Below are 27,914 nucleotides of genomic sequence, written 5' to 3' on the forward strand. Positions count from 1 at the left end.
ACCACAGAAGAGATGCTGGGTCGGAGGCATGACTCAGCGGTCTCTAGTGGGCGCTAGACTCACGCAGCTTTAAGCCCAAAGAGTTTTGGTGACTTAGATCTGTTTGGGTTGGGAAGCCTGGGCAAAGATACCACTTTACGATTGTATCACGTCCAAAAGGGTAGTTGATCTCCGAATTGACTCTGAGAAGCGAAGTGATTTATGTGTGTGATGACGGATGTAACGTTTTAGTATCTTCCTCCCCCCCCCCCCCCACTGTAGGGTGACCATCATTTATGATTGATGGCATTCTGGAAGTTGCATTTGTGCAAAGTAGCTCCCAACGACTTATTTTGTGGCATTTTCCCTTCCGATCTTTGATTGACAAGGGCTTTTAGCTGTGGTGCCTTGAATTCTGCACACTCGGGACCACTCGGTCAAGGTCCTGACTGTTTCCTCAGCTAGAATAAATACAGTAAGAAGGCCTTGAGGTTGAAACGGAATTTTCTTCTCCTAAATCCTTTTGTGAAGAAATTGCTTTTGTACTTTGAGGAGAAAAAATGACTGCCTTCTGCATTCTGTGGGTGTACTTGTTGGTTAGAGGAGGGAGCTGTGTGTGTGGGTCCAAGATGGCTGGAACACATTTTTTTTTTTATAGAAACAGAGAGAGAGAGTCAGAGAGAGAGGGATAGACAGGGACGGACAGACAGACAGGAATGGAGAGATGAGAAGCAGTCAATCATCACTTTCTCATTGCGCACTGCAACACCTTAGTTGTTCATTGATTGCTTTCTCATATGTGTCTTGACCGCGGCCTTCAGCGGACTGAGTAACCCCTTGCTGGAGCCAGTGACTTTGGGTCCAAGCTGGTGAGACTTTTGCTCAAACCAGATGAGCCCATGCTCAAGCTGGGGACCTCGAGGTCTCGAACCTGGGTCCTCGGCATCCCAGTCTGACACTCTATCCACTGTGCCACCGCCTGGTCAGGCTGGAACACATTTTTGCTTAGTTCCTTTGAGGGTTTTATGATGCCCCTGGCTCTTCACACTTCCCAGCCCTTCACAACAGGGATAACTGTCCACACAGCTAGGGTTTTCTCACAACCCCTGTGGCCCTTTGAAAGGAAGTTTTATTTTCTGCTCTTACTGGATTTCTTACATCTAAAAAGATTTGCTCGTTCCTAGAACATATACCCTTTAAAAAGTTCCTCAACCTGCCTTTTTTTTTTTTTTTGTATTTTTCTGAAGCTGGAAACAGGGAGGCAGTCAGACAGACTCCCGCATGTGCCTGACCAGGATCCACCCAGCATGCCCACCAGGGGGCGATGCTCTGCCCATCTGGGACGTCGCTCTGTTGCAACCAGAGCCATTCTAGCGCCTGAGGCAGAGGCCACGGAGCCATCCCCAGCTCCCGGGCAATCTTTGCTCCAATGGAGCCCTGGCTGCGGGAGGGGAAGAGAGAACCAGAGAGGAAGGAGAGGGGGAGGGGTGGAGAAGCAGATGGGTGCTTCTCCTGTGTGCCCTGGCCGGGAATCAAACCCGGGACTTCCGCATGCCAGGCCAACGCTCTACCACTGAGCCAACCGGCCAGGGCCCTCAACCTGCTTTTAATAGCTAGTCCTGTTCTGAAGATGAGAATGTGATCCATGAATTAATTCCGTGGCAGAGTATAATTGGGAAAGGAACTGGTACTGTGTGTGCCCAGTGGTGGGATAGGTCTTCCAGCCTGTCTCTGATGCAGGAAATCAGTTGGATGCCATGTGATGGTCACCTCACGACAGAGGACAGTCCCCAGCCTTGACTATACGGTGTAATATCCAGCCCCACATCTCAAATTCAAAGTCTTCTTCTTGAAATGTCAACTGCAGGCAACCTCCAGTCTTTACAGCTTGAATTTCTCCTTAACTTCTCTCTGAAAGCCACTAAACTGTACATTCAGTGTAGAGTTGTGTCCTCTGGGACAGCACCTTTTTGGTTTGTTTGTTTGTTTGTTTGAGCAATTCAAAGCAATATATAACCTTATTCAAGTCCTCTCAAATCACACCCAGTCAAACCCCAGCAGTTGAACAACACCCCACTTGTGATAGTGTTTTATTATAATTTTAGGGTAAGTTGAACCAAAGTGTATGTTTTTTATTTGCGAGGAGACAACGATAGATAGCAAGGTTAAATAAAGCAAACATGCCTTTTGTCCACAGTGATGGGAAATAACCCAGTGACGTTTCACAGATGAATCAGTGACTGTTTTCCCAACCCGTGTTCTGGTTGTGGGAACAATGACAGGGCAGACTTCGAGGCGCAGAAATGAAGTTTTCAGAGTCGCCCACAGATAGCCATCCTTGACGTCAGCGTGCTCTCCTCCACCCTGAGACGAGGGACTTTGGAAATGGAGAGAGGTCCCTGTCTCTTAGAAACTAGCCTGGCTGCAAAGGCAGTCCGTACCGAGACGGTGAGCACCCTGTTTGTTCAGCCCCGGCGTTCCTGCGGGGGCAGTGCTCTGTGTTGACAGAGCTTCTTAAAAGACGTTCCCTAGACATGTCGGCCCTGGCTAATTGGCAGTCTGGTATTTATGATTTTACATTCTCCTAATCGGCCTGGGAGCGACAGTGTCCAGCCGGCTAGATGCTCTCTTTCCCCTGCTCCCAGGGCTCCGTCCCAGGAAAGGTGGCTGGGAGTCCAGCCTAGGCAGGCAGTTTCTGACCAGGGATGGTGGCCCGTCCCAGTAGCCCGAACATCTCAGTGTCACTCCCCACCCCTCCCCCCAGAACATAAGCTGCCCCAGAAAACTCCCTCCACGCGTGTCAGTGAGAAACCAAGTGGGTGCCCCACCTGCTAAGGGCCCTGCTCAGTGACATGGTCCCCTCTCTGTGTAGATAACATCGCCACGGAGCTGGAGAACTTCATGGGGCTCATCGAGGTGGTGACAGGCTACGTGAAGATCCGTCACTCCCATGCCCTGGTCTCCTTGTCCTTCTTCAAGAACCTGCGTCAGATCTTAGGAGAGGATCAGCTCGATGGGTAAGTGTGGATGTCGTGGCCGACACGCTCCGGTCCAGAGCGAGCCATGGCCAGCAGTGCCCGCGTTGCTAGGGTGAGAGCGATGCCCTCTCTCCTCATGTGGCGTTTCCAGAGCCGTGAGCCTCCATCCGTGGGGCGCTGCTGCTTTGGAAAAGTGTGTCCCCATCAGTCAAGAGTGGCATGCTCGGCCGTGGCTGGGGAAACCGCAGATGGGGACACTCTGGGGGATCTTTCTGCCGAGGGAGACAGGATGGGGTCTGAGACACTTGGCTCTGTGAAGCCATCATGACATGACGCTTCTCTGCCCCTGGGTGCCATGCCCTTCCGCACAGAAGCCACCCTGTCTCCTACAGTCTACGGGAAGGGGCCCAAGAGACTTCAGAGAGGTGTGTGGATAGTTTGTCTGCTTGTCAAGAAATCTTGATTCACAGAAATGTTTCTGTTGATTAGCTTCTGGGATTTACACCGCGAATAGAATTCCTGCCCTCTGTCGAGATGTGCTTTCTGACAGGGGTTGCAAAGCAGAGGCTTTGCTCCAGAGAAGTCCCGGCTGGTGCGTTCGGCGCCCAGTGTCTTCCCAGCAGCTGTCTTGCGGGTGCCTTTACGTGTAGACTTTTCTCTTCACCCCCCCCCCCAATACAACCCCAGTCAGGCTGTAAGCTCACACTGTGAAATCCAGTTCACACTGGGACATCCGTGAGTGAGTGAGTTCCTCCTTAAAGAGAAGTTGGGGGAATAATCTAGGAAGGAAAGTGGTGGGGAGGTCATGGGAAAGGCTCCCCTTCCTACTGTCCTGCACTGATGGGACCAAGTGACTGCAGGAGGCCATCTCTACAGCCTCCCTGCTCTTTTCTCAGACCAGCTTCTTGGTCGCTCTGAAATTCTTAGAATTCCGTCATCTGCGACAGCTAGAGAGAGAAGGCAGCCTCCCGTCCCTCTCCGGACAGCACATGTCCCAGCACCGGGGACACGGGCTCTTCAGAAAACGGCCTTTCTCCTTGCAAATCCAAGGAGGCTGCCGCTGTGCCCACTCCAAGAGTGCCCCGTGTCACTTGGACGGCGGGCTGGGGCTCTGCCGTTTTTGAGGTGGTGGTCATTGTTTGTCGTATTCAATTTCTTTTCTTTTTTTAATTTTTATTCAGTGAGAGGTGGGGAGGCAGAGACAGATTCCCACATGCACCCTGACCGGGGATCCCCCCGGCAAGCCCCCTGCCGGCCAGTGCTCTGCCTATCTGGGACCATTGCTCCATTGCTCAGCAACCCAGCTATTTTAGCTTTGAGGTGAAGCCATGGAGCCATCTTCAGAGTCCGGGGCCAACTTGCTCCAGCAGAGCATGGCTGCGGGAGGAGAAGAGAGAGATAGAGAGAATGGAGAGGGGGAGGGGTGGAGAAGCAGATGGTCACTTCTCCTGTGTGTGCCCTGACCAGGAATCGAACCTAGGACATCTACATGCTGGGCCAACGCTCTACCACTGAGCCAGCTGGCCAGGGCTGTTCAATTTTTAAGTGAATTGTAGCACATTTTTGTTTTGTTTTGGGTGTTTGTCTGTTTTCCCCAAGCAGGTTCCTGTGTCTGGAATCCCTGGTGTCTGTGAACATTCTTTCTTAGTCAGATTGGGATCTGCCAGTTTTCCTGCTACTTAAGGACACACACTTTTCTTTCTTTCCAGGCTGAGCTTTTGATAGTTATAGGAAGCCAACAGGAGCACTTAATTAACTTTTATTAGGACTTACCGTATGACACGATTACTTTGAGTTGCGTGGTGACTTAAGTGTTATGCACTTAAACACACCTGAAAACTAACGGCTGGTGGTTGTACGCACGACTATGTGCAGGTGTCTCATTATGTGCAACTCGTCTAAAACCGGAAGTCCCAGTGGGGTCTTTTGAGGGACGCGTGTGATTTACCAAGGCGTTTGGGATGCTTCCCGGCTCAGGCGAGCTCCAGGCCCCTGCCCTGTGCTCATGTTTTGGATGATAGCGGAGGACAGACAGACCCCAGGTTTTCATAGCCTGTTGCTGGATTGGTCACCCCTGTGGCCTGAGGAGGCCAGTCTCCAGGCTCTTTATCTCTGGATGCTGCTGCTTGGAGGGTCCCTCTGTAGCCGGGGCACTTGCGAATCCTGCCTCTCTTGATGGGGGCTGGGCTCTCTCACCTGCCTTCCGCACCGTGACCAAACTGACATCCTCACTTGTGGTGACCTCTCCCGGTGTTGGATCCGGCTGGAGCGGTGGGAACAACTCAGTGCCTGATTTCTCCTCCCCAGACTTAGGAAGAGAGCTAGGACCAGCCCCTCCACCTGCCCCCACACCCCTGCAAGCAGGGCAGAGTCCAAGAAAGCGAAATAGGAAACGAGTACTATCAGCAGATACAAGTACAAGGCGGACTGGCGAGCTGCAATGAGGGTCAGAAAAGGAACATGCCACGGGCCTGAGGAGGGTCAGCGTCTGATGCCGCAGACTGGATAGGCTTCCTGGAAGACATGACCTTGAGCTGGGCCCCAAAGGGTCTCGGGGACACTCAGAAAGCAGAGGCAATGAACAGCAGTGTGGGCAGGGCAGCAGGGAGCAATGGTAGCAGTCCTGGTGTCCCGGGACCTGTTTGGCAAGTGACGCTGGAGACGCCGGTGGCGCCAGAGGTACGAGAGGCGTGACGTGCGCGTCCAGGGGCGGAGGTTGAGAGGCGTGACGTGCGCGTCCAGGGGCGGAGGTTGAGATGAAGGAAGGCGTGGCACGCCGCCCAGGCTTGAGTTGGGGGAGGGGAGGGTGTGCGCAACGCTGTCTGGACACCACTGCCTTCTGGCCGCTCCGTTTCTGTGTGCTTTCGGTTTAAGCCAAGGGAGTGTTTCCCCCAGAGCTCCCCAGAGTTGATGACCCGTGAGGATCATCTGGAGGGCTTTTTCAAATTCCCGAGGCCCAAGTTGGACCCCATCTCAGTTCCATCAGCAACATAGGTGGGGGTAGGAGTCCAGGTGTGCTGCTTTTCTGAAGATCACCAACTAACTTCAGTGCGTGGCAAAGCTTGGGAGCCGCTGCTGGATAGCCTGTTACTTCTCGAACGCATGTCCCCCGGTACCTCAAGTTTTGTTCCTAAATATCTTCTTGTCGCACTTGAGCCTCAGAGCGCCGGCCTCCTTGACCCTCTCACGGCCGCAATGAGAACGTAAGCACGTGCTTCCCCTCAGCTCCCTGGGAAGACAGCTGTGCAGCCGTGTGCTCGGTGGGTGGCAGACGAGCTCCCACTGCTGAGACCCCTCGTATCAACCCAGGAGCCTCGAGGCGGGGCCGAGGTCTGCCCCCAACAGTCTCCTGAGCCACCCGGACCGCTGGGTCAAGTCCAGAAGGGGACATCCAGGCGTTCTCCCTGGAGCAGAACCCGTGTGCCCGGGGTGAGCTGCTGTCCAGGCTGGGGACAGGTGCAGGCAGGCGGCATCAGGACAAACAGCAGGTGGTTGGTGAGCAGAGGGTGGGGCCCAGACCGCCCCGGTGGTCGCCAGTTTGTCCAGAGGAACCCACCTGGCCAGCATTTCCCTGAGGACGTCACTCAGTCTGTGTTTCCAGAGTCAGGTCTTAGGCATTAAGAAAATCAAAGTTTGTTTTTTTCCCCTGCTAGTTATGAAGGAAACAGATTTTGTAACACACACAAACAAGATTTCTATGAGACGGCTCACTTTCAACCCCTTGACCAGAGTGAGAATGTTGCTGTTACCCGGGCAGTTTCTCTATCTGGGCAGTCCTATTCCCTGACGGCATTGGGCAAGTAAGGACTTACAGCTTCACCTTGTTTTCTGTTGCCGCCGAGTCTTGTCACCCCAGAAATAATAAGAGGAGGAGGAGAGGATGGGTAATGAGAACTGGAATCCTGGGGTGCTCTAGGCAGTCCCGTGCTCCCCTCCCGACCGCCTGGCTGTGCAGTGCTCCGCGCTCCCCTCTGCCTGCTTGCGACGCTGAGAGGAGGTGGGTGCAGGGCTACACTCTGAGCACGTCTCCGGGACTTTCAAGGCACAGGCCGTCCACGGTGTGACTCAGCAGTTCCAGGCTCTACCCAGCAGCTCCCCAGAGAGAGGAAGACGTGCCCACACAAGACCTGTGTGTGTGAGTGTTCAGAGCACTGTTATTCATGGCGGACCCCTCCCCCCGCCGCCCGGCAGGGACAGAGCAGGTCAGTGACAGCTGGGATAGCAGCAGGCACGGAACCACCTGTGACAGTGAGGACATCTCCTCGTGGTAGTATGTCTGGCACAGCCTGGAGGCAAGGGCTGCCCAGCTGCACCCCTTTCCTGAACCTTATGAGACGCACGTGTAGACTGGGTCAGTCTGGGCGAGGAGGTTATACCTCCTCATAGAGCTGCTGAAAAGTGATTTCAAGAGGAAACATTTTCTGAATGTCTGTTCAGTGCCCGGTGACCGTCGGATGTACATTCCCACCCCCTGGAGACCCTCAGTGTGGGCGCAGGTGTTGGGTTTGCAGGGCAGCAGGGACGTGGCCTGCGAAGCAGCCGGCTGCTGATGGCTTGGAGGGAGGCAGCATCTGTGAAAAGGCCACAAACCTGTATCCATTGCAGATGTGGGATGCTGGAGACCGCCCCATGCGCTGGGTTCTGACGCCCCCTAGAGGCCGCCAGGAGGAGGCCTGGTTTCTCCTCTGGGAAGGGAAAGAGCATCAGGGCGTATTACAGCCCCCCCTCAACCTGTCAGCAAGGGCTGACAGAGGGAGACGCTGCTTCCTCCCTCGTAGCTGGGAGGCTTTTGTGCCTGCTGGGGTGGGGGTGGGGTCGTGGCGGAGAGGACACTCAGACCCTGCCCTTCGGATCCCAGATGCAATTCTCCGAATCCCGGACCCTGGCTGTCTTCCAATGCCGCGCCCACACCTCTGCCTTCCTTTGCGTCCCCACCCTGCCCGCCCCTCGCAGCAGCACATGGGCAGGCGGCGAGGGTGGTGACTCAGAGGCGAGACAGCCCCGAGACGGGAGCCGCAAACAGAACAGCCAAGTGTGTGATGCGCGTGAGGCGTTGGGAACACCAGTGCAGATCACATACAGACAGGGTCCTGAAGGAGGTGGCCTGAGCGCCCGGCCTGCCTCGGCTGGGCGCAGTGAAGAAACACACACACACACACACACACACACATATTTGTAACACTGAGGAGGCCGGGAGCCAGGTCACCAACACAACAGGTCCCCCCCAATCAACAGGCAGTGGCATTTATTGTCATTCCGTCACAGTGGTTTGAGATGCCCTGGGAAATCAACCATTGTTTCTGAAAAGGTTGCCCCCAGCATCACTGGTTTTGTTGTACGTCCGTCCTTGCACTTAAAGTCACAGAACCAGTCGAGGATGTTAAGTGAGGATCTCCTGCTTCTGCAAACCCTGGGCATCACGGGCCCTGTGTGGGCTACAGAAAAATAAACAAGCAATTTTAAAAAGTGTTCATTGGATGTCAAGGCAGCAGTAAGCTTAGAAACGATCAGGAAATTGCATTTACTGAGTAACTGAGTAACTGAGTAGCCATTTCCTCCAGGAAACAATGAAAATCTAAGTGTGCGTGTACTAAAGATAAGTAGATATGCAGACAGCTCTCTTCCTTTACTATCTCTCAGTTCTCCTCTAATCGTGGGAAGAGTTGGGGGAGGCCTGCTACAAGCCGGGGAGGGAAAACAGGAGCACTTCTGACAGGCAGCTCAACAACAGCCCGATTATTATTGTGACAAGATTTCGGTTTCATTTTTCTGTTACCTCCACAGGCTCTGTATAATGCCCAGGTTTTTATATTGCTGTTGGTATCCTGGCCCTCCAGCCTTCTCCACGTTGTAAAATATGTTTCTGTTTACTGTATATATATATATAAAAAAGGTCATCTTGCTTTGCAAAGGGATTAATCACACACAGGGCCTTGCCGGCCGCCTGTCACTCACATGTCACACTCCCAATACCGAGCCCGTGCCTCCAGCTGCGGGAGAAGTGGCACGTTTTGTTCGGGAGGCATTTTCGGTGCACTTCTGTTCCCTGCTGGTGACATTGAGAGAGCAGCCTCATTCTAGGTAGAGACAGCCCTTGATCCTGGTCAGTGGGCCCTTCTTCCCAGCCCAGAGGTTTCCCGGCCAGCCAGGAGAGTTTGTCCCAAGTGGCCAACTCGGGCCTGGGGCAGCCAGGCCCAGGAGCGTCAGTAATGACCCTGCACAGTGGCCTACAGACCTAGCAGTGCTCTGTGGGCGAGAATGGGCCTAAAGCAGGAGGCCTCTGCGTCCACCTGTCAACCTGTCCTTTTGTACAAACGGCGATGTGAGTCCCCTGCCTTCCAGCTGCACCACCTACACCTGGCCATGAGGGAGAGGGTGGAGACTGTCCTGAGGGATGGCACATGTCCCCTGGCCACGTCCTGGGGCTTTCCACCTGGACACGTGGCCTGTGTTGCCCATCCACAATGTGGATCCATTTGGAAAATGTCTAGCAAGTGGCTGTGTTGAGGAGTGAGCTCTCACACAAGGAGAGGGCTGTGCGCTGGCAAGCTCTGGTTTCCAGACTGGGGCCAGGGGTGTATCAGGAGGCCTCGCGGTGCGTGTGGAGGAGCCTGGTCTGGTTTCTGAATGCTGTCTCTGGACTGAGGCTCGCTGAAACCCCTGTGCGGGCAGGATCACCACCCACGTCCCATCCAGTGTGTGTGCGGATGGGAGCCCGGTGCTGGACTGCCCACTGAGGATCCGTTTCTCGTCCCCCCACCCCTCCCCACCCCTCCCATCTGCTGGGACAGACACTGAGGCTTTTCAGGGTGGGGGAGTCTGGCGGAGGGAGCAGGCCCAGGGCGGGTCCACCACCGAGCCGGTCTCCTGTCCTGGGCTCTGTCCCACCCCGTCGTGCATGCAGTGCTGACGGTGTGCATGGGATTCACCCCCGAGGATAATGGCCGCCTCCCTGCAGCCACTGCACGACATGAGCCGTTCCAGTTGAGCAGCAGAGCACACCTGTTCTCCCGTGTGAGGATTTCCGGCACACGGAACAAGCTCTGTGCCGAGAGAGACAACTGAAGGCGTCTCTAGGGAACGATTCACGTAGCATCTAGGGTGCGGGAGGCATTCCTTGTCGCTTGGGTAGCATCTTGTCGGTTTCTGTGTTAATTTCAACATGCTGTCCTTGCATCCGTTGTTAAGGGTAACTTTCCCTTCTTAAGAGGCCCCGTGAGGGTGGCCGGCAGGCTGCAGAGGACGAAGGAGGCAGAGGTCGCGGGGCTAATGCTGCTGTCTGTGCTTGCAGGAACTACTCCTTCTACGTCCTGGACAACCAGAACCTGCAGCAGCTCTGGGACTGGGACCACCGCAACCTGACCATCAAGTCCGGCAAGATGTACTTCGCCTTCAACCCCAAACTGTGCGTCTCCGAGATCTACCGCATGGAGGAAGTGACGGGGACCAAGGGGCGGCAGAGCAAAGGGGACATCAACACCAGGAACAACGGGGAGAGAGCCTCCTGTGAGTGGGCGCGCTCTCAGCCTGGGGCCTAACATGGCGGTCGAGGGGCCCTTCTTCCCGTCTAGAACTTCCTTCTAGAACTTGGCTTGTCCGTGGGTGTCTTCAAGGTCAATAGTGGGGCAGACCTGTGAGAGTGTCTGTGTGGGTGTTCCTCAGCACCTGGGTGAGTGTAACAAACTTTCAGAAACAGGTTGCCATGGAGGCTTCAAGGCAGTGCTTCTGGAATACCCAGAGTTAATGTCTCTTTGTGCAGGGATACCGTGAGGCCATTTTTCCACCAGGAGCTAGCCTTCTTGGTCTCATCTAACAGTGCATGTGAAACTGCCTTTAGAAAACGGGTGTTTCAAAAAGAAAAAAAAGAGAAAGAAAGAAAAGTTGTGATTCTGTTTGGTTGAAGTGGGTGATAAAACAAAATTGTCTCTCCCCTGTAAACTTTTAATAAGGAAACAGTATTTAAAAAAATCATCTATAGCAGTGGTTTTCAACCACCAGTCTGCAGATGGGAGCTGGTCCGCAAAAGAGTTAACTACTCTGATGTTTGTGTGTGTGTGTGTGTGTGTGTGTGTGAGAGAGAGAGAGAGAGAGTGTGTGACAGAGACAGAGGGAGAGACAGATGGAGCAGATAGAGGGACAGACAGACTGGAAGAGAGAGAGATGAGGAGCATCAGCTCTTCTTTGTGGCTCCTTATGTGTTCATTGTAGAGTTAACCACTTTGAAGTGTGAAGATGACAGACCCGATGATCTTAGTCGAATTCATTTATGCTCGAGGCGATGTCTGCCTTCGCGACCCCTGAAGTAATTCTCCTGTTTCACCCGTCCCCAAGTGTAAAAAGGTGGAAATCTTGCACTATCTGTAATGTTCATGTGACGTCAGGGGGTTTAACTCTTTCGCGGACCAACACCCGTCCGCGACCAGCGGTTGAAAACCACTGACCTGCGTGATTGAGGGGGATCCTGTCCACGCAGGACCCTTTCCCTTCAGGGTGAGAGTCACACTCAGGTCATATCTGTGCCCAGCACACTCACAGAGCAAGGAGCCCTGGGGCTCCGTGGCCTCGGGTCCCTAGTAGCCCTAACCAAGCCACCGGAAGCCCTGGAAGGGACTCGGGTGGCACGCACACCAGCTCCCAAGAGGAGGGAGACCGTGTGGCCGGGGGGGGGGGGGGCGTCCCCGACATGGGGAGGAAAGGGCCGCTGCCACCCGTCACTCACGGTGTGCCCCGGGCCCCCAGGTGAAAGTGATGTCCTGCACTTCACCTCCACCACCACCTGGAAGAACCGCATCATCATCACGTGGCACCGGTACCGGCCCCCGGACTACCGGGACCTCATCAGCTTCACCGTCTACTACAAGGAAGCGTGAGTTGAGCCGGGTGATGTTGGCAGGACTGGGGGGGGTGGGGCGGGGGGATGTCCAGGCTCATCCTCAGGGCCCTCCCCGCTGTCATGTGACATCTGTCACTGCCTGTGACAGCTACAGTGACAAAGCGTTAGCTTCTGTGGGTAGAGGCATTTGTAGAAAGCAAACCGGAAGCAAAAGCTTATTTTTCAGAGACTTAGGTCAATTCCAAATATCCATAATAGTAGTAGGAGGGAATTGAAGTGTCATTTCAACCTTGCTGCCCACTAACCCCCTATTCCGGGTCACCCTGCAGATGCTCAGTGCCCTGTGAGGTGACCCCGGGCAGGGCCATTGTCCTATTGCTCTCCCTCTATCTGTGGGCCCTTCCTGCGGTCATTGCCCCGCAAACAAGAGAGAAGAATGGAGAGGAAAAGGTCTTGGACCTTTCAGGTCTTGACTCTTTCATGATCGCTCCTTGAGCCTGCTGGGGCTCTTCTTGTGCCGAAGCAGCCGTGACTCGTTCCTTCCGGGGACGGCTCTCAGCCCCGCTTCCTTTCTCTGCCTCCTTTGTCCAGGGCCCCGTCTTGACCCCGGTCCCACCTTGGTGCCGTGGGTCTGTTTCCTGGGTGCTTGGGTTCCCCAGAGCTGGAGCCAGAGCCACCGATGGCAGTGTCTGGTACCCTCTGCGCTGCTGGGGCTGGGGCCTCGGGCAGGGTCCTAGTAATGAAGAAAGCAGGGCTGATTAAGTGTTCTTGCACATGGAGGTCACTCATGGTCTTTGAATGCAATGACAGCGAGGGGTGTGTCTATTTCATTAGCCAGAGGCCAGCGGCTGTCCAGCTCTCTCGTCTATGATGGAAGTCAGCTCTCTACCCAACCCTGTGTCTATGCAAATATCCTACCCCCTTTGACAGTCCTACCAGGGGTTTGCCAGTGTCCGCTGGTCATTGCACCAGAGCCGGGTGCGGGCTTCTGAGATAACCTGGAAGCCAAACACTTGAGTATTCTGAGCTGCTCAAGCAATTAGAGTGGCTGGCGAGCACCTGAGTTTTTGCAAGCCCTTCTTCAGAGCCTGTTTTCCTGTAGCAAAGTCATTTTCCTCAAGAAGTTATTCTTTATCCATAGTGGATGTTTGCATTAAATGATTCTGCTTATCTTTTTTGTGGGTTGGGTTTTTTTTTGGTATTTTTCCAAAGTGAAAAGCAGGGAGACAGTCAGACAGACTCCCACAAGCATCCGACTAGGATTCACCTGGCATGCCCACCAGGGGGCGATGCTCTGCCCATCTGGGCCCTTGCTCCATTGTGGCCGGAGCCATTCTAGCGCCTGAGATGGAGGCCATGGAGCTGTCCTCAGCGCCCAGGGCCAAGTTTGTTCCAATGGAGCCTCGGCTGCGGGAGGGGAAGAGAGAGATAGAGAGGGAGGAGGGTGAAGAAGCGGGTGGGCACTTCTACTGTGTACTCTGGCTGGGAATTGAACCCAGGACTTCCACATGCTGGGCCATCACTCTACCACTGAGCCAACCAGCCAGGGCCCTTTTTGTGTTTCTTAATTGTGAAAAAACCCAAAACCAAAACCCACCGTTTTGGAAGACAAGAAAGTAGCTTTTGCATGTGTTCTGATGAGCAGCAAGCAGCGTTTTAAATCCCAGAACTCATTCTTCCGGAAACAGAGTATCCAGTTCTCTAGTGTACCATCTCTGTGGTGAAACCAAACCCCTAGCCCAGTTGCTTAATTGTATCCTTCCATAAAACTCTTGCGCTACTTTGTTTTGTTCAGGGTTTCCGGTATAGACAGGGTGACATGTTTGCTCCACCTGGGCCGAGGGATGGTTTGTCCGAGCTGTATCAGCTGCTGTTTTTTTCAGGCCCTTTAAAAACGTCACGGAGTATGACGGGCAGGATGCCTGCGGCTCCAACAGCTGGAACATGGTGGACGTGGACCTCCCAACCAACAAGGAAGTCGACCCAGGCATTCTGCTGCACGGGCTGAAGCCCTGGACGCAGTACGCCGTGTACGTGAAGGCGGTGACCCTCACCATGGTGGAGAATGACCACATCCGTGGGGCCAAGAGTGAGATCCTGTACATCCGCACCAATGCTTCTGGTATGCCCGCCCGCTTCTCCTCGCGACCTCTCAGTCGTTGTCCTGACGCGAGGGCCCCCCATCTATCTCTCATTGACCCCCCTTCGTGCCATTTGAGTCAGCTCAGAAACCTCAGATAAAATGCATGTCCCTCCATTTTACCACTCGCTGGAGTTAAATGCTTGGGAGGGGGCAGTTGGGACAGATGAGAAAGCTGCAGCGTTTGATTTAGCTGCAGGTGTCACCCATTATCACCCGGTGGGGCCCCCTGCGACCTGTCCCACGTGCAGCTGCAGCTCTGTCACGTTTGTTCCACAGAGGTTCCCTGGACACGGGAGTGGCCATGGGAAGCATGGGCACCGACACGCACGCTGTTTTGGAGCAAGGCTCTGTCTGTGTTCCACGTTTTGCCCAGCGTGTCTGCGTCCAGGCCAGGCACTGGGCTGCTGGCTGGGGTGCACGGCGTCGAGCGCCCGCCGGCCGGGACCGCGGGTCCGGACGGTTCTGTGACGTGCCCTCGGTTCTGCTTTGCAGTTCCTTCCATCCCCCTGGATGTGATCTCTGCGTCAAACTCCTCATCTCAGCTGATCGTGAAGTGGAACCCGCCCTCCCTGCCCAACGGCAACCTCAGCTACTACATCGTCCGCTGGCAGCAGCAGCCCCAGGACGGCTACCTGTACCGGCACAACTACTGCTCCAAAGGTGAGGCCGCCAGGCGTGGGGACCCGTGACCGGGAGCGTGTCTGGGCACCGGTGGGGGCGGGACACCGGCTCCATGCGCTCCGCTCGGTAGGGTAACGGCCTTCCTTCCCACGCCCGTGGGGCCTCTTCCCCGAGCAGACAAAATCCCCGTCCGGAAGTACGCCGACGGCACCTTCCACATCACGGAGGTGACTGAGGACCCCCGGCCCGAGGTGTGTGGCGGAGAGAAGGGGCCATGCTGTGCGTGCCCCAAAACGGAGGCGGAGAAGCAGGCCGAGAAGGAGGAGGCTGAATACCGCAAAGTCTTCGAGAATTTCCTGCACAACTCCATCTTCGTGCCCAGGTGCGGGCGGCTTCTGCCCTGGGTCCGGGCGGGGGTCCGGGCTGCCGCAGGGGTGTGGATGTCTCCCCTCCCTGGGAGCTGATGAGTGGTCTCTGTTTGGGTCCTTCCCGTTTCCTTGGGCTCTTACTGTGCTATCCCCGGACAGGTCTCCACGAGGGAAGGACAGGGCCTTGTCCCTGTCTCCCACCATCCCCTTGGCTGACCTGAGCGTGGCCATTTCTTTGAGCGATGCTGACGCTCACGTCCTGTTTCCATGGGGTCCTGTAAAATGCTGGAAGCTGGTTTGTAATGTTTCTGGGGGGAGCCCAGAGGCCTTTTTCCCGTATCCCACAGATAGCCTTCCGAGGGGTCACCTCCGGATTCTTGGACCAGCTCTTCTGCCCTTTTGGATGGGGACATTCTTCCCTTGGTGACTTTATCCATTTTCTTTTACTGCCTGTTGTTGTTCTAAGCCCTCCTCAGATCCATGAGTGTGACTCTGCCCCTGTCATGGGCAGGGACTTGGGGAGGCCACTGCTGAGAGGGAGGCAGAGCCAGGCTGGGAGAGACCCCCAGGAGTGTGCAGATGCAGACCCCAGGCCCTCAGAGGAGGGGAGGGTCTGGAGTCCAAGCCGCAGCTCCCTGCTGGCACCATCAGAGGGTGTCAAAGGACCGCCCAGCATAGGTCATTGACCCTGCTCGGCCCGTCTCTGGGACTCACCATCTACCTCACTGGCCTCACCCTCTCATGAACTTCTGTGCAGCCAGCGTGTTGGTCTCCTGTTGCACTTAACCGTAAGGTCTGCGGACCGGATGATGCAGTGTCCTGACGAGACCCCAGGGCACTGCCTCTTTCTCTGTACAATTGAGTAACCAGTCTGGGAGCCGGCGTGGGTGTCTCTGTGCCGACCCTGGGGTTTGCAGAGGAGAGAAAGCCAAGTGAATAGAGAAGGAAGGAGCCTCGTGTTTCTTGCTTGTTCTCAGCCAGGAGGGCTCAAGCGCTCCTTTCTTCCAAGGTCAAGATTTTCCCTTTCTCGCTGTGACTCTCCCTGAGGTCACAGGCCAGACAGAAGAGGTGGAGGCCCGTGCTAGCCAGGCTTGTCTCTTCCTTACAGACCAGAAAGGAGGAGGAGAGACGTCCCTCAGATTGCCAACACCACCATGCCCCCCCGGGGCAGGAACAGCACGGTGGCAGACACCTACAACGTCACGGAGGTGGAGGATCTGGAGACGGAGCACCCTTTCTTTGAGAGCAGAGTGGACAACAAGGAGAGGACGGTCATCTCAAACCTGCGGCCCTTCACTCTGTACCGCATCGACATCCACAGCTGCAACCACGAGGCCGAGAAGCTGGGCTGCAGCGCCTCCAACTTCGTCTTTGCGAGAACCATGCCTGCAGGTACGGTGCGATCCAGCTCTGCCCGATCCCGACACCCTGCTGCAACGCCCTGGGGGCTCAGCTGTAGGCGGCCTGGTGATGTCCTGGTGACATGACTCCATTCCCAGACTCCCCGGACACAGTGTTCAGGAGCAGGGAGCATTTCCTGGGCCCCTCCCCCAATCCGTGCATGGGTACACATGCCCAGTCCCTCCTGAGTTTTTAGTGAAATCCCCAGTTAGCTGTGTTGATTTCGAGTGACCATCACTCCTCAGGGTCATCTCCTGGAGTGGCCTTTGGCCCAGCTTGTTGGGTCTTCACCGTCCCCTTCCTGGAGTGGCCTTTGGCCCGGCTTGTTGGGTCTTCACTGTCCCCTTGTAAGTTAGCAGCTGCCTGTCACTCAGACAGCGATCCACCCGCCTTTAAGGCTAGATGATGTGCCCACTTCCCTTTCCGGCTGGAGGTGGCAGGAAGTGGCTTCATCTGACACTTTGTGACACTTCCGGGACATGACGCTGCTCCAGTGTCAGACCCTCTGCTGGGTGTGAGCCACCAGCTCACAGGGACCTTGTATGGTTACTGTCCTCGGTCTCCCTCCTGGGGGACCCGACGCTGACGTCACTGCCGGTTTCTATGGTTCTACAGAAGGAGCAGATGACATTCCTGGACCGGTGACCTGGGAGCCGAGGCCCGAAAACTCCATCTTCTTGAAGTGGACAGAGCCCCAGAACCCCAACGGGCTGATCCTCATGTATGAGATAAAATATGGATCACAGGTCGAGGTGAGAGGGGGCAGGGGCCGTGTGTGGGCGTGCCCCGTTCCCGCTGACGGCCGGGCTCCCGGCAGGACGTCACCTCCGGGCCAGCTCGCGACTCAGAGCAGTAAGACACGGGTGAAGCCGGGGAGGGCAGAAGTCTTTCTGCCGGCTCCGCGTCTTGGCAGAGTGCGTGGACCACGTCAGGAGCCGGACTTGTCGCCCTCAAGAAACTGTTTTGAAGCACAAAACAGTTCTTCAGCATAGACTAGAAGGGCCTTGCTAGCTTTTCATCTTTCTGGAGCACTGCTTGTTTACAAAAAAATGTGTCATTAAAACTGGGGTGTGCTTCTGGTCCCCAGAGGATGCTCCGTTTAAGACGTGGTCTCTTCCCGTTTCTTGCCAATGGGGGTCACTGTCCGGTGGGAGGTGAGAGGCTGGCGGAGAGAGTCGCGCGTCTCGCACGTGTCTGTGGGGAGCTGACCCGTCTGCCCCGCCCCCAGGACCAGCGGGAGTGTGTGCCCAGGCAGGAGTACAGGCAGCACGGAGGGTACAAGCTGAACCGGCTCAACCCGGGGAACTACACGGCCCGCATCCAGGCCACCTCGCTGTCCGGCAACGGGTCCTGGACGGAGCCCGTGTTCTTCTATGTCCAGATCAAAAGTAAGGCCGGCTGGAGGGCGTGGCCGGGGACAGGGCAGTGGAGGGGGTCGGGCAGCCCGTGTCTTGCTGGCCCTTTGGTTTTCTGACTTTCCGTTGGAACCGAGCTGGCCAGCTGTCACGAGGGTCATGCTGCTGTCAGCCCCCGAGCGAGGGCTGAGGCACTGTCCTGCTGCACCTGGGGTCCTTGCTCACCAGACGGGCAGGGCTGAGCAGCTCTGTGGAGGGAGGCAGCTGGGTTTGTGCCTAAAGCGTTCTCCAAAGCGTCGAGTTGGCGGTTTTGCCTCCTGCCGCCTGGGGCACTATGGTTAGGGCTCAGAGTCAGGGCCACTCCCTGAGTTCATAGTCACACATCGACTTGATGGGGTTCTCTGAAGGCTGCTCTAGGCGAGGATTTCAGATTTGAACACTGAAATTTGTAAAATGCTAAACACTACAAGGGCCCAGTATGGGCTTGCCTGAGAAAAGTGGGTCTTTTATTTAATGACACACATGTTCCTTATTAGTTCCATATTGAATGTCTGCTGTCCTTACTAGAAACCCGGTTTTCTAGATCACTCCACGCTCGGAGAACAGAGGGCAGACCTGGCACCATGCCGTTTCTGGCTGCTTCTCCCCTGGGGAGGAGCAGCCCCACCTCGCTCAGTGGGATGACGTGGGGGCGGGGTGGGCACCCCCTACTGCCCAGGCAGATAGAAAGGTCGCCCCTCCTGGGCACCGTGTGAGTGAGAGTCTGTGTGTGTTCTATTTTAGCAGATGTGCTCGTTTCTGTGTCTAGCCCGTACACTGCGTATAGCGATTCTGTTATTGGCGCCCGTCACGTAAACTTATTTCAGAACACAGTGTAGTTGGAAAATAAAAATGGGTCGACTCCTCTGTCTGCACTTATTTGGTCTTTTTTCTCCAGGGCGCAGTCTTTTTGCTCTGATTTCTGGCGCTACTGCCGACCTTCAGAGTGCCTAGTTCATGATGGGGCGCTGAAGGAGTGTTCAGGGATTTCTTTTTTCATGCTTCCAGCTAAATATAAAAAGACAGTGAAACGAGGGTCTTGTTCACCTCATGATGTTTAATTGTCCGTCCTTCCCCACTTTCTCGCAGAGCCGTATGAAAGCTACATGCACCTGATCATTGCGCTGCCGGTGGCCATCCTGTTGATCGTGGGGGGCCTGGTCATCATGCTGTACGTCTTCCACCGGAAGAGGTGAGGACTGAGCGGGCAGCGCAGACACGTGTCGGGGGCCGAGTGGTCGCCGATCGGCACCCGCGCTGAAGAAATAGTTTGTGGATCCAAAAAAACACCCCAATTTCCCAAGCGAATGTGCTTCAGGGGAACAGAGAACATTTTCTAATGATGCAGCGACGACACGGTGTTTCTGGGTGGTGCATGGCCCCCCCGGTTCCCGGTCACAGAGGCACCGCTGCTGTCCCACACTCTCTCCCTGGTTCCCGGTCACAGAGGCACCGCTGCCGTCCCACGCTCTCTGTTAGCCCTGTCCGTCCAGGGACCCTGTCAACTGCCAATGAAGTCAGAGATGTTTTCCCATTGATAGGAGGGAGAGAGAGAGAGAGAGAGATAGAGAGAGAGAGAGAGAGAGGAAGGGGGAGCAGGAGAGAGAGAGAGAGAGAGGGGAAGGGGAGCAGGAGAGAGAGAGAGAGAGAGAGGGGAAGGGGAGCAGGAGAGAGAGAGAGAGAGAGAGGGGAAGGGGAGCAGGAGAGAGAGAGAGGAAGGGGGAGCAGGAGAGAGAGAGAGAGAGAGAGAGAGAGAAGCATCAACTCATTGTTGTCCTTAGTTCCATTTAGTTGTGTGTTCATTGGTTGCTTCTCGTACGTGCCCGGCCGGGGATGGAACCTGCAGCCTTGGTGGCCCAGGATGACACTCTATCCATGGAGCCACCTGGCCTGGGCTGAAAGAGAACTGTTTCTTAAAAATCTCCACCAAGCTCTGCCCACTCCCACTCCCCCATACCTAAACAGAACAAATAAAACCGCTATAACAAACACGCATGTGCAGATAGAAACGTGTGGAGATGGGGTTTTTCCAGCCTAAACTGCATCCTCTTTGACAGAAACGGCAGCCGGCTGGGGAATGGAGTGCTGTACGCGTCCGTGAACCCCGAGTACTTCAGCGCTGCCGACGGTAAGTGCTCAGCTCGCTGCGGGGCTCCTGAGCCCAGGGCCCCCTGAACGTTGCCGATCTAGAAGAGGTCTGCTTCCTCTTGAGGGGCCTTTGGCTTCAGACCTGGCTTTGTCCACACCTTTTTTTTTTTTTTTAATCAAATTTCTTAGCAGTTCACCGAATATCTCAAAAAGTCTGGACTATCTCAAAGAGAAAGAGGTTCCAGAGACGCATGTGGCCAGCACTGTAATCAATTTATGTAATGGCTGCAGATGTCACGTGGGAACGGAAGAAGCCCTTGAGTTGTTGACATCTGTTGGGAGGATGTGTCACACCTGACCAAACAGTCCTTTTTTTTTTTTTTGCACAAGTTTTAGCCTGAGTTTCATCTCAATGGAGTTGACTTTGATCAGTTTGGGCTTCTCTGCAGTTTTTTATCTTGTAGTTTTTCCATGCATCCACTCCTGACCGGGGTCAGAGGATGTAGACCCTCACGGCCTGTTCATGGTCCCTTTGGTAATGACTAATGAGGCCATTGAGTCAAAGGCTGAGGTCTGACTTGGAAGTTGGGTTGTCCCTGGTGGTTTTTAGTATATTTCCCCCCTTTTTTGCTGTCTTCTCTTCCTAGTGTGCTTAAATCCAAATCTTGAAAAGGAAGTCAGGGAGGGGCGTTGGCCATCAGGTGCAGCCGCCCTAAAGGGGACAGCCCTTTGCTTCGTCCCCTGTGACCCTTTAAGGTGGGCTTCTGTATACCTGACTGCCTGCAGGGGGGGAGGCTAGGCTCGGGAGAAGCCTGCCTGGGTCCGCCACCTGGCGGCTGAGAAGTCAGGACGACACAGTTCCTGGTGTCTCGTTGACAGTGTGGGGCAGTCACTGCAGACGGTGGAATGGAACCTAATTTCTCCCTTGTCTCCTTTCCTCCTCCCCCTACTCCCTCCTGCCTAGAATTATTTGTGTGTTTATTTTCTTAAACCAGACTGAATCTGACCAGAAACATGGGCTGGGGGGGGGGAATCCTATTCGGGCTCAGTCATCTCCTCCCAGCTCCTCCTCACAGTGGTGGGGGGTCCCCAAGTCCACCCTCCATGCTGGTCACACCTGACTGCCCATCGGTGCCTGAACTCAGTGGCTTCTGTCCCTTAGTAGGTGCCCCAGGTCTTGGGCAAGACCAGTGCTGCCATGGGAATGTAATGCCAGCCCCATATGGAACTGGATGATTTTTCTGGTAGCCACATAAAAAAAAGAAAACAAAAAGAAACAGGTGAAAGGAATGTCAATACCATGTTTTTTTTGTTTGTTTGTTTGTTTTTTTTTCTGAAGCTGGAAACAGGGAGAGACAGTCAGACAGACTCCCGCATGCGCCCGACCGGGATCCACCCGGCACACCCACCAGGGGCAACACTCTGCCCACCAGGGGGCGATGCTCTGCCCATCCTGGGCGTCGCCATGTTGCGACCAGAGCCACTCTAGCGCCTGGGGCAGAGGCCACAGAGCCATCCCCAGCGCCCGGGCCATCTTTGCTCCAATGGAGCCTTGGCTGCGGGAGGGGAAGAGAGAGACAGAGAGGGAAAGCGCGGCGGAGGGGTGGAGAAGCAAATGGGCGCTTCTCCTGTGTGCCCTGGCCGGGAATCAAACCCGGGTCCTCCGCACGCTAGGCTGACGCTCTACCGCTGAGACAACCGGCCAGGGCCTCAATACCATGTTTTACTTACCCCAGGGGATCCAGAGCATGACCGATTTTCATATGTAGGCAGTATAAAAATGATGGGTTTATTGACATTATTTTTTGCATTCGAGCCTTTGCAATCCAGTGTGAATTCCATACTTGCGACTTGCTGGTTCTTATTATATGCTGTTGGCATGCTCGGATTTTCTGGGACCCCGTGAGGGTTTGAGACACCAGTATTTGAGCATATTGTTGCCTTATGCAATCCACAGCATGTGGGGACATTTCAGAACCAGCCAAGCCATGTCCCCCGATGTCCTCCTAGGTGGGCTTTAGGAAGTGGCACCTTGTATTCTTCCCCGGAAAGCTTGCCCCCCCCGCAGTGCCTGTGGCCCCAGACGTCTCAGTCCTGTCTTCTTCTCCTCTAGTGTACGTGCCCGATGAGTGGGAGGTGGCGCGGGAGAAGATCACCATGAGCCGTGAGCTGGGCCAGGGCTCCTTTGGCATGGTGTACGAAGGCGTGGCCAAGGGCGTGGTCAAAGACGAGCCCGAAACCCGGGTGGCCATTAAGACGGTCAACGAGGCCGCGAGCATGCGTGAGAGGATCGAGTTCCTCAACGAGGCTTCGGTGATGAAGGAATTCAATTGTCACCACGTGGTAAGCGAGAGCCCCGGAGCAGGCAGGACGTGGCACAGGGAGCCGCTCTGCGTGACCGTGGCCATGCCTGTGTGCTTGGTGACTCGCCCCCATCCAGAGTTGACCCCTGTGCCCACAGAGGTTCTGGCGATGCAGCCCCTGGCAGTGGTGGGGTGCCCGTCGTGGATACTGTGCCCTCTGAGTCCTCTTTGTCACTGTTCTCAGGTGCGGTTGCTGGGCGTGGTGTCCCAGGGCCAGCCGACGCTGGTCATCATGGAACTCATGACGCAGGGCGATCTCAAAAGCTATCTCAGGGGCCTGCGGCCAGAGATCGAGGTGGGTCTGGACTCGAACCTGCTCTGCACGTTTCCATCCTCTCCCTCCTAGAGCCTCTCCCCGAAGGTCCCATGTTTCTTTATTTCTTTTTTTTTTTTTTTGTATTTTCTGAAGTTGGAAACAGGGAGGCAGACAGACTTCCGCATGCGCCCCACTGGGATTCACTCGGCATGCCCACTAGGGGGCGTTGCTCTGCCCATCCAGGCCATTGCTCTGTTGCAACCAGAGCCATTCTAGCGCCTGAGGCAGAAGCCACAGAGCCATCCTCAACGCCCGGGCCAACCTTGCTCCAATGGAGCCTTGGCTGCGGGAGGGGAAGAGAGAGAGAGGAAGTAGAGGGGGAGGGGTGGAGAAGCAGATGGGCGCTTCTTCTGTGTGCCCTGGCCGGGAATCGAACCCGGAACTCCTGCACACAAGGCTGACGCTCTACCACTGAGCCAACCGGCCAGGGCAGTCCCGTGTTTCTTAATTCATTTACAGTGAGAGTTTCTGATTCCTGCGGGGCAGCTAGGTGCACCACGTGACCACCGGGCAGGCACTAAGGTCTCCCTAGTAACACGTTCCACTGAGCAGGTCCCACCTCCTTAGCGGAGTGACCTGTGCTGCTCTACTGAGCAGGCTCGCATTTGCAAACCCCGAGAGAACGTGGGCTGGAAACGGAGCCTAGCCTCTTGTGTGATTTTTTATTTTTAATCTCCTGCAGAAAAACCCGGCCTTCGCACCTCCCAGCCTGAGCAAGATGATCCAGATGGCCGGCGAGATCGCTGACGGCATGGCCTATCTCAATGCCAACAAGTTTGTCCACAGGGATCTTGCTGCCCGCAACTGCATGGTGGCTGAGGACTTCACCGTCAAGATCGGAGGTGCGTCCTCGGTTCCTCAGAGCTGAGCGAGAACTCTGCTCCCGCGCGTGTTAGGGACCCAGTCGGCATTAGCCTGGCTTTGGTGGGGAGTGGGGGTCTGGTGCGTCTGGGAGTGCAGGGATTTGCTCTTGGGGATCACGTCATCACCTCCATTGACAGTCACAGGCCCGCTCGAGCTGGCTCTAACCCCAGTCGCACGGGGCACTGCCACCCAGATCGTGGGCAGGGCTGAACTCAGGCTGAGGCCCCTCACGTTGCCCCTCCTGGCGCTGGAGGTGTTTCTTGGCAGAACTAGTCTAAGTGTTGGTTACAGAAAGAACACACTGTCTTCAGGTGACTTTGATGTGGGAATTCAAGTTGCCATCCAAAGCACCCATAGTCCCTCCAATTTTCTGAGTGTCCAAGGAGCACTGCCGCCCCTACCCCGGCTCCAGGGTCTATGAAGTTTTCCCCATAGACAAGGTGAGGTCCCCTAACGGTGAGGCCCCTGCACAGAGCAGCATGACAACAAGGTGGCCATCCATCAGGTGAGGGCAGATAGCTGCTCACTGAGGTCGCACCCAGGCTGGTCACTCTCGAAGCTCATGACTCCTCTGCTGTCAAGCGCGCCTAGCTGACCAGCCTGCTGGTGGCTGCTGTTGCCCCCACCCACTGAGACCCGTGTCCTCACCTCTGGAATGGGGGACAACATAACAGTCCCATGAGATGGTGGAAAGGATGGGGACATTGCGATGGCATGGGACAAGTCCTTTGTGTCAGCTCCTGTGGTCACCAGCATCTTCCGTCCCCCTTTCTGGCACACAGCGAGAGCTCAGAGCCACTCCTTTCTCCCCTGCTGTGAGTGGGCGGGCCACTGTGTCGTGTGCCACTTGAAGTCCGAACCACTGGGGACTGTCTTCACTATTTAACCACACGGCGCATGGATAGTGCTAGTGTCTTTGCACTTGTTGGCTTTTTCCCCCCAAGAGTTTGCAACCCTTCTGCAGTAAGAGACATAGTTGTTGCTCGCAGTTTCTTTTTACTTTTTGTACAGGTAAAGGCACGTCCTCCCACCCGCATGTCCCTAGATTGAGTCTGAGATAGGATTCACCGCTTCCTTGTTGTTCTGCACTAGGGCTCCACCCTGTCTCCAATTGTGCCAGAGGCGGGCCGATGACCCTTAGCACAGCGCAAGTAAATGATGCTGGTCAGCGTCCAAGGAATGCGGCTGGGTTTGTGGCCTCACCTTTCTGTGCCTGAGTTAGAGGCATAAATGAGCGTTGTCAAAAGGAGAGCGGCCCTTTCCCCCGGGAGGGGGCACGGCAGCCTCCCTGCTGCAGAAGGTTGTCTCGTTCGGTGGGAAATCGGCCTGACAAAGAAGCAGTGATTTAGGCTTCCACTGCAAGCCTGCCATCAAACATAATTACACGACCTCTTCAAGAGACATGGGGAATAGAAGAAATTTCAAAAACGAGTGGGAGTATTCTGTTGAAAAACATCACTGAGTAACAGCTTCGGGGGCCACATCGGGCAGCTCTCAGATTCTCACGGGGTACCCGTTCCGTCCCGAATGGGCACGCAGCCCTCATTTCCCCGCGTTGGATGGTGGGGCCCTTTCCTTCCCGGGCAGCGGGCAGCGTTCTTCAGTGAGTCAGGGTCAGCGTCAGGTTGGAAGCCATGTAGGAGTGACCTTGGGTCTACGCGGTGCATATTTTTTTGAGAAACCCTGGAGCTTGGTCATTTGTTCACCACCTGTCATTTTAAATGCAGTAAGGGGTTAACTCTGTAAAAGAGTCCAGTGGTGAGTGTATTTGAGAAGCAGGGGTTTCTAGGCGTTCGCTTGTTGTTTGGCTGACCCTTTGTCCCTTGCTGTCTCTGCCTGGAAGACGGCAGGCACTGACGTGCGGCCCTTTTAAGCGCCCCCCACCCTGATGTGGGTGCGGGGCCTCTGGAGCAGCAGTGGTGGTGCATCGTTGCTGGTCCCCCAAGAGCTGCTCTAACAGAGTAACCGGTGCCTTCTCTCCGCCCCGCAGACTTCGGCATGACCAGAGACATCTACGAGACCGACTACTACCGGAAAGGTGGCAAGGGACTGCTGCCCGTGCGCTGGATGTCCCCCGAGTCCCTCAAGGATGGCGTGTTCACCACTCACTCTGACGTCTGGTACGAGAGGCTCTTCCTGGGTTGCGGCCCCTCCAGCCTCCACGAGCCCCCCGGCTCTGTCTGGATGGCTTTGTTGCCTCCTGCTCTCTGCTCCCTGTTGCCCGCTATCTGCTTTGGCTAAGAGTTGTGGGGCTGCACTCCATGCGGACGTGTCACTGGGCCGGCCCAGGGAGCTGGGATGGGCCGGCCAGCCTCTCCTCTCTGCTTCTCCCCCACCCACCTCCATGCATCCCAGTGCTTGCAGTAATGACACTCTGTGTGTGTGTGTGTGTGTGTGTCTGCCTCACCCGATAAAACCATCAGAGTGCAGACACCACTCTATTTAGACCCAAGGCTTGAGTCTGATGGGTTTTCCTGCTGGTTCCACTATTGTGTGTCCTGTGTTTTATCTTTTCTGTATTTTTTTCTTCCATTGATTTGAGAGAAAGAGGGGAAAAGGGGAGGGGGAGGGGGAGGAAGGGAGAGAAGGAGAGAGAGAGAGAGAGAGAGAAGCATCAGTTCGCTGCTCTTCTTAGTTGTTCTACTTAGTTGTGCACTCAGGTTGCTTCTCATACTCCCCTGACCAGGGATCGAACCCATGACCTCGGTGTGCCAAGACGATGCTCTATCCACTGCTCCACCCAGCCAGGGCCTGTGTGACCTTTTCCAGTGGGCATCCACCATTGTTGTCCCCGGGGTGGGTTGGAGAGAAAAATGCGTCTCTGAACACTAACTGTCTCCTGAGGGGGTAGAACAGTTGTCTGCTGAGGGTGCAGGGGACTCTCGGTGTTACTGTTTGTGGCACTTCCTCAGTGACACCGGGGGTGGGCAGTCAGGTTCCTGAAATACAACAGAAGTTCCTGGCATGCCCAGGCCCTGGCATGTCTGCCTCCAGTGCATCAGCTGGTGGCTTGGCCGTCCTCTCGTGAGGTCCTGTCGCTGGCGCGGTGCAGAGGTGGCAGTTGTTTGCTCTCCGGGTGACTGCGGAGGAGCTAGTTAAATAGTGATGTATCATTTTTTGTTGCGCTCGTGAACCTTTTACAGTTGGGGGGCCTTGAATCTTACTCTGAAGACAGGTGCGCATTGGAAACAGCCCTTTAGTGTAGCCCGGCCAGGGGCACTGGCTGCTGGGCTCAACTCTGAGATGTCCCACTGCCACCGGCCCCAGATGGTTATCTGCTCCCTGTCAGATCCGAGCACGTGCTTCCCCGTGTGGCCGGGAGCTGGTGACTATGCTGGGAAGGCTCCCGTGTTGTGCAGAGGGCAGCCCCGCCCCTTTCTGGGTGCTGTGTGTCTGAGCTGTCCGTGTGCACGTACTGTCGGGACAAATTTGTTTTCCAGGGGTCGGGTCTTCTAAACGAGCGGTCAGGGCTGCACACATGGTGAACGGCTCGCTGCTCCTCCTGCTGGTCCCCTTTCCCTTCAGCTCTGCGCTGTGCCATGCGTTCTTCCCTGCCCGTCGCCTCCCCTGCCCTGCCTTGCCAGGGACACACTCCTTGTCCCCGCCTGCAAGACTGAGCCTTCCACAGGCCAGCTGCCCCAGCTCCCGAGGGGCAGGCCTCCCCTCTCCCTGGCCCCACTGGACCTGTGAGATCCCTGTGGAGTTCTCTAATACCCCAAGGCCCCAACTTTGACCCGGACCCTAAACCAGTGAGATCAGAACCCGTCAGGGGTGCAGGCATCAGATTAAACACCTCTCTGGGTGGTTCTACTGGGAAGCCAGCATTCAGAGCCACAGGGCAGAGGTTTCTCAAACTGGGAGCTTGTCCAACAGCTTGATTGTCCCAGGCCACATTCAGGGACACAGGATCACTGCTCTGGCCGGGCCTGGCATCCGTATGTGATTATTTGGGGATAAAGCATGTTTGGGAGATGGCCCTGCTGGGTAGATGTTGGGGCCCAGGCCCTCACTCGGCTTGCCTGGGGCTCACGTCAGGGACTCCCAGCGCTGCCCCCACGTCAGCGTCCTCAGCTTCGCCACCAGGGCTGCGTTTCCGGGAAACATGGTGGCGGCCAGTGAGGACAGAGCTCCCACACTCGGGGTGGCACGGGGTCCGCGGTGGGGCCAGCTGTCAGGACCCGGGCAGGAGGGTGCGGGGAGGAGCATCCTTGGCTGAGGCCGCGCCCTCTGTCCCCACTGCAGGTCCTTCGGGGTCGTCCTCTGGGAGATCGCGACGCTGGCCGAGCAGCCCTACCAGGGCCTGTCCAACGAGCAGGTCCTGCGCTTCGTCATGGAGGGCGGCCTTCTGGACAAGCCGGACAACTGCCCTGACATGCTGTAGGTATCCCCCGGGTCCCCGGGCGTCGTCGTGACAGCCGTCCAGCCGTCTCTGTGGGCAGCTAGAGGAGGTTGATCCGTGGAGGGAGGACCAACTTCCTCTAAAGAGGAGGGAAACCCCGCTCGCCCCCCTGAACCCTTGCGTCCTCACTGTGGTTCGCACGGCGGTTTCTCAGGCCAGCATCTCGA

At 55.8% G+C, this 27,914-nt stretch overlaps 1 protein-coding gene and 1 non-coding gene across 2 annotated transcripts in view; one reads left to right on the forward strand and one right to left on the reverse strand.

Annotated features, from left to right (window-relative positions):
- The window catches only part of IGF1R (insulin like growth factor 1 receptor), a 224,686-nt gene that overhangs the window by 186,445 nt on the left and 10,327 nt on the right, over positions 1-27,914 (forward strand). Inside the window, exons 5-20 of the mRNA XM_066239567.1 lie at positions 2,852-2,996; positions 10,249-10,463; positions 11,697-11,823; positions 13,674-13,912; positions 14,426-14,593; positions 14,732-14,936; positions 16,031-16,314; positions 16,939-17,075; positions 17,552-17,711; positions 18,807-18,909; positions 19,775-19,845; positions 21,919-22,148; positions 22,353-22,463; positions 23,167-23,326; positions 25,339-25,468; positions 27,591-27,725. Of these exons, the coding sequence (XP_066095664.1) occupies positions 2,852-2,996; positions 10,249-10,463; positions 11,697-11,823; positions 13,674-13,912; positions 14,426-14,593; positions 14,732-14,936; positions 16,031-16,314; positions 16,939-17,075; positions 17,552-17,711; positions 18,807-18,909; positions 19,775-19,845; positions 21,919-22,148; positions 22,353-22,463; positions 23,167-23,326; positions 25,339-25,468; positions 27,591-27,725 (2,620 nt within the window). The remainder of the gene's footprint in view (positions 1-2,851; positions 2,997-10,248; positions 10,464-11,696; positions 11,824-13,673; positions 13,913-14,425; positions 14,594-14,731; positions 14,937-16,030; positions 16,315-16,938; positions 17,076-17,551; positions 17,712-18,806; positions 18,910-19,774; positions 19,846-21,918; positions 22,149-22,352; positions 22,464-23,166; positions 23,327-25,338; positions 25,469-27,590; positions 27,726-27,914) is intronic.
- TRNAT-UGU (transfer RNA threonine (anticodon UGU)) lies at positions 22,840-22,915 on the reverse strand. The gene has a single exon. It is a non-coding gene; the product is annotated as a tRNA-Thr (tRNA).

This window comes from Saccopteryx bilineata, chromosome 7 (assembly GCF_036850765.1).
Source record: "Saccopteryx bilineata isolate mSacBil1 chromosome 7, mSacBil1_pri_phased_curated, whole genome shotgun sequence".
Lineage (NCBI taxonomy): Eukaryota > Metazoa > Chordata > Mammalia > Chiroptera > Emballonuridae > Saccopteryx > Saccopteryx bilineata.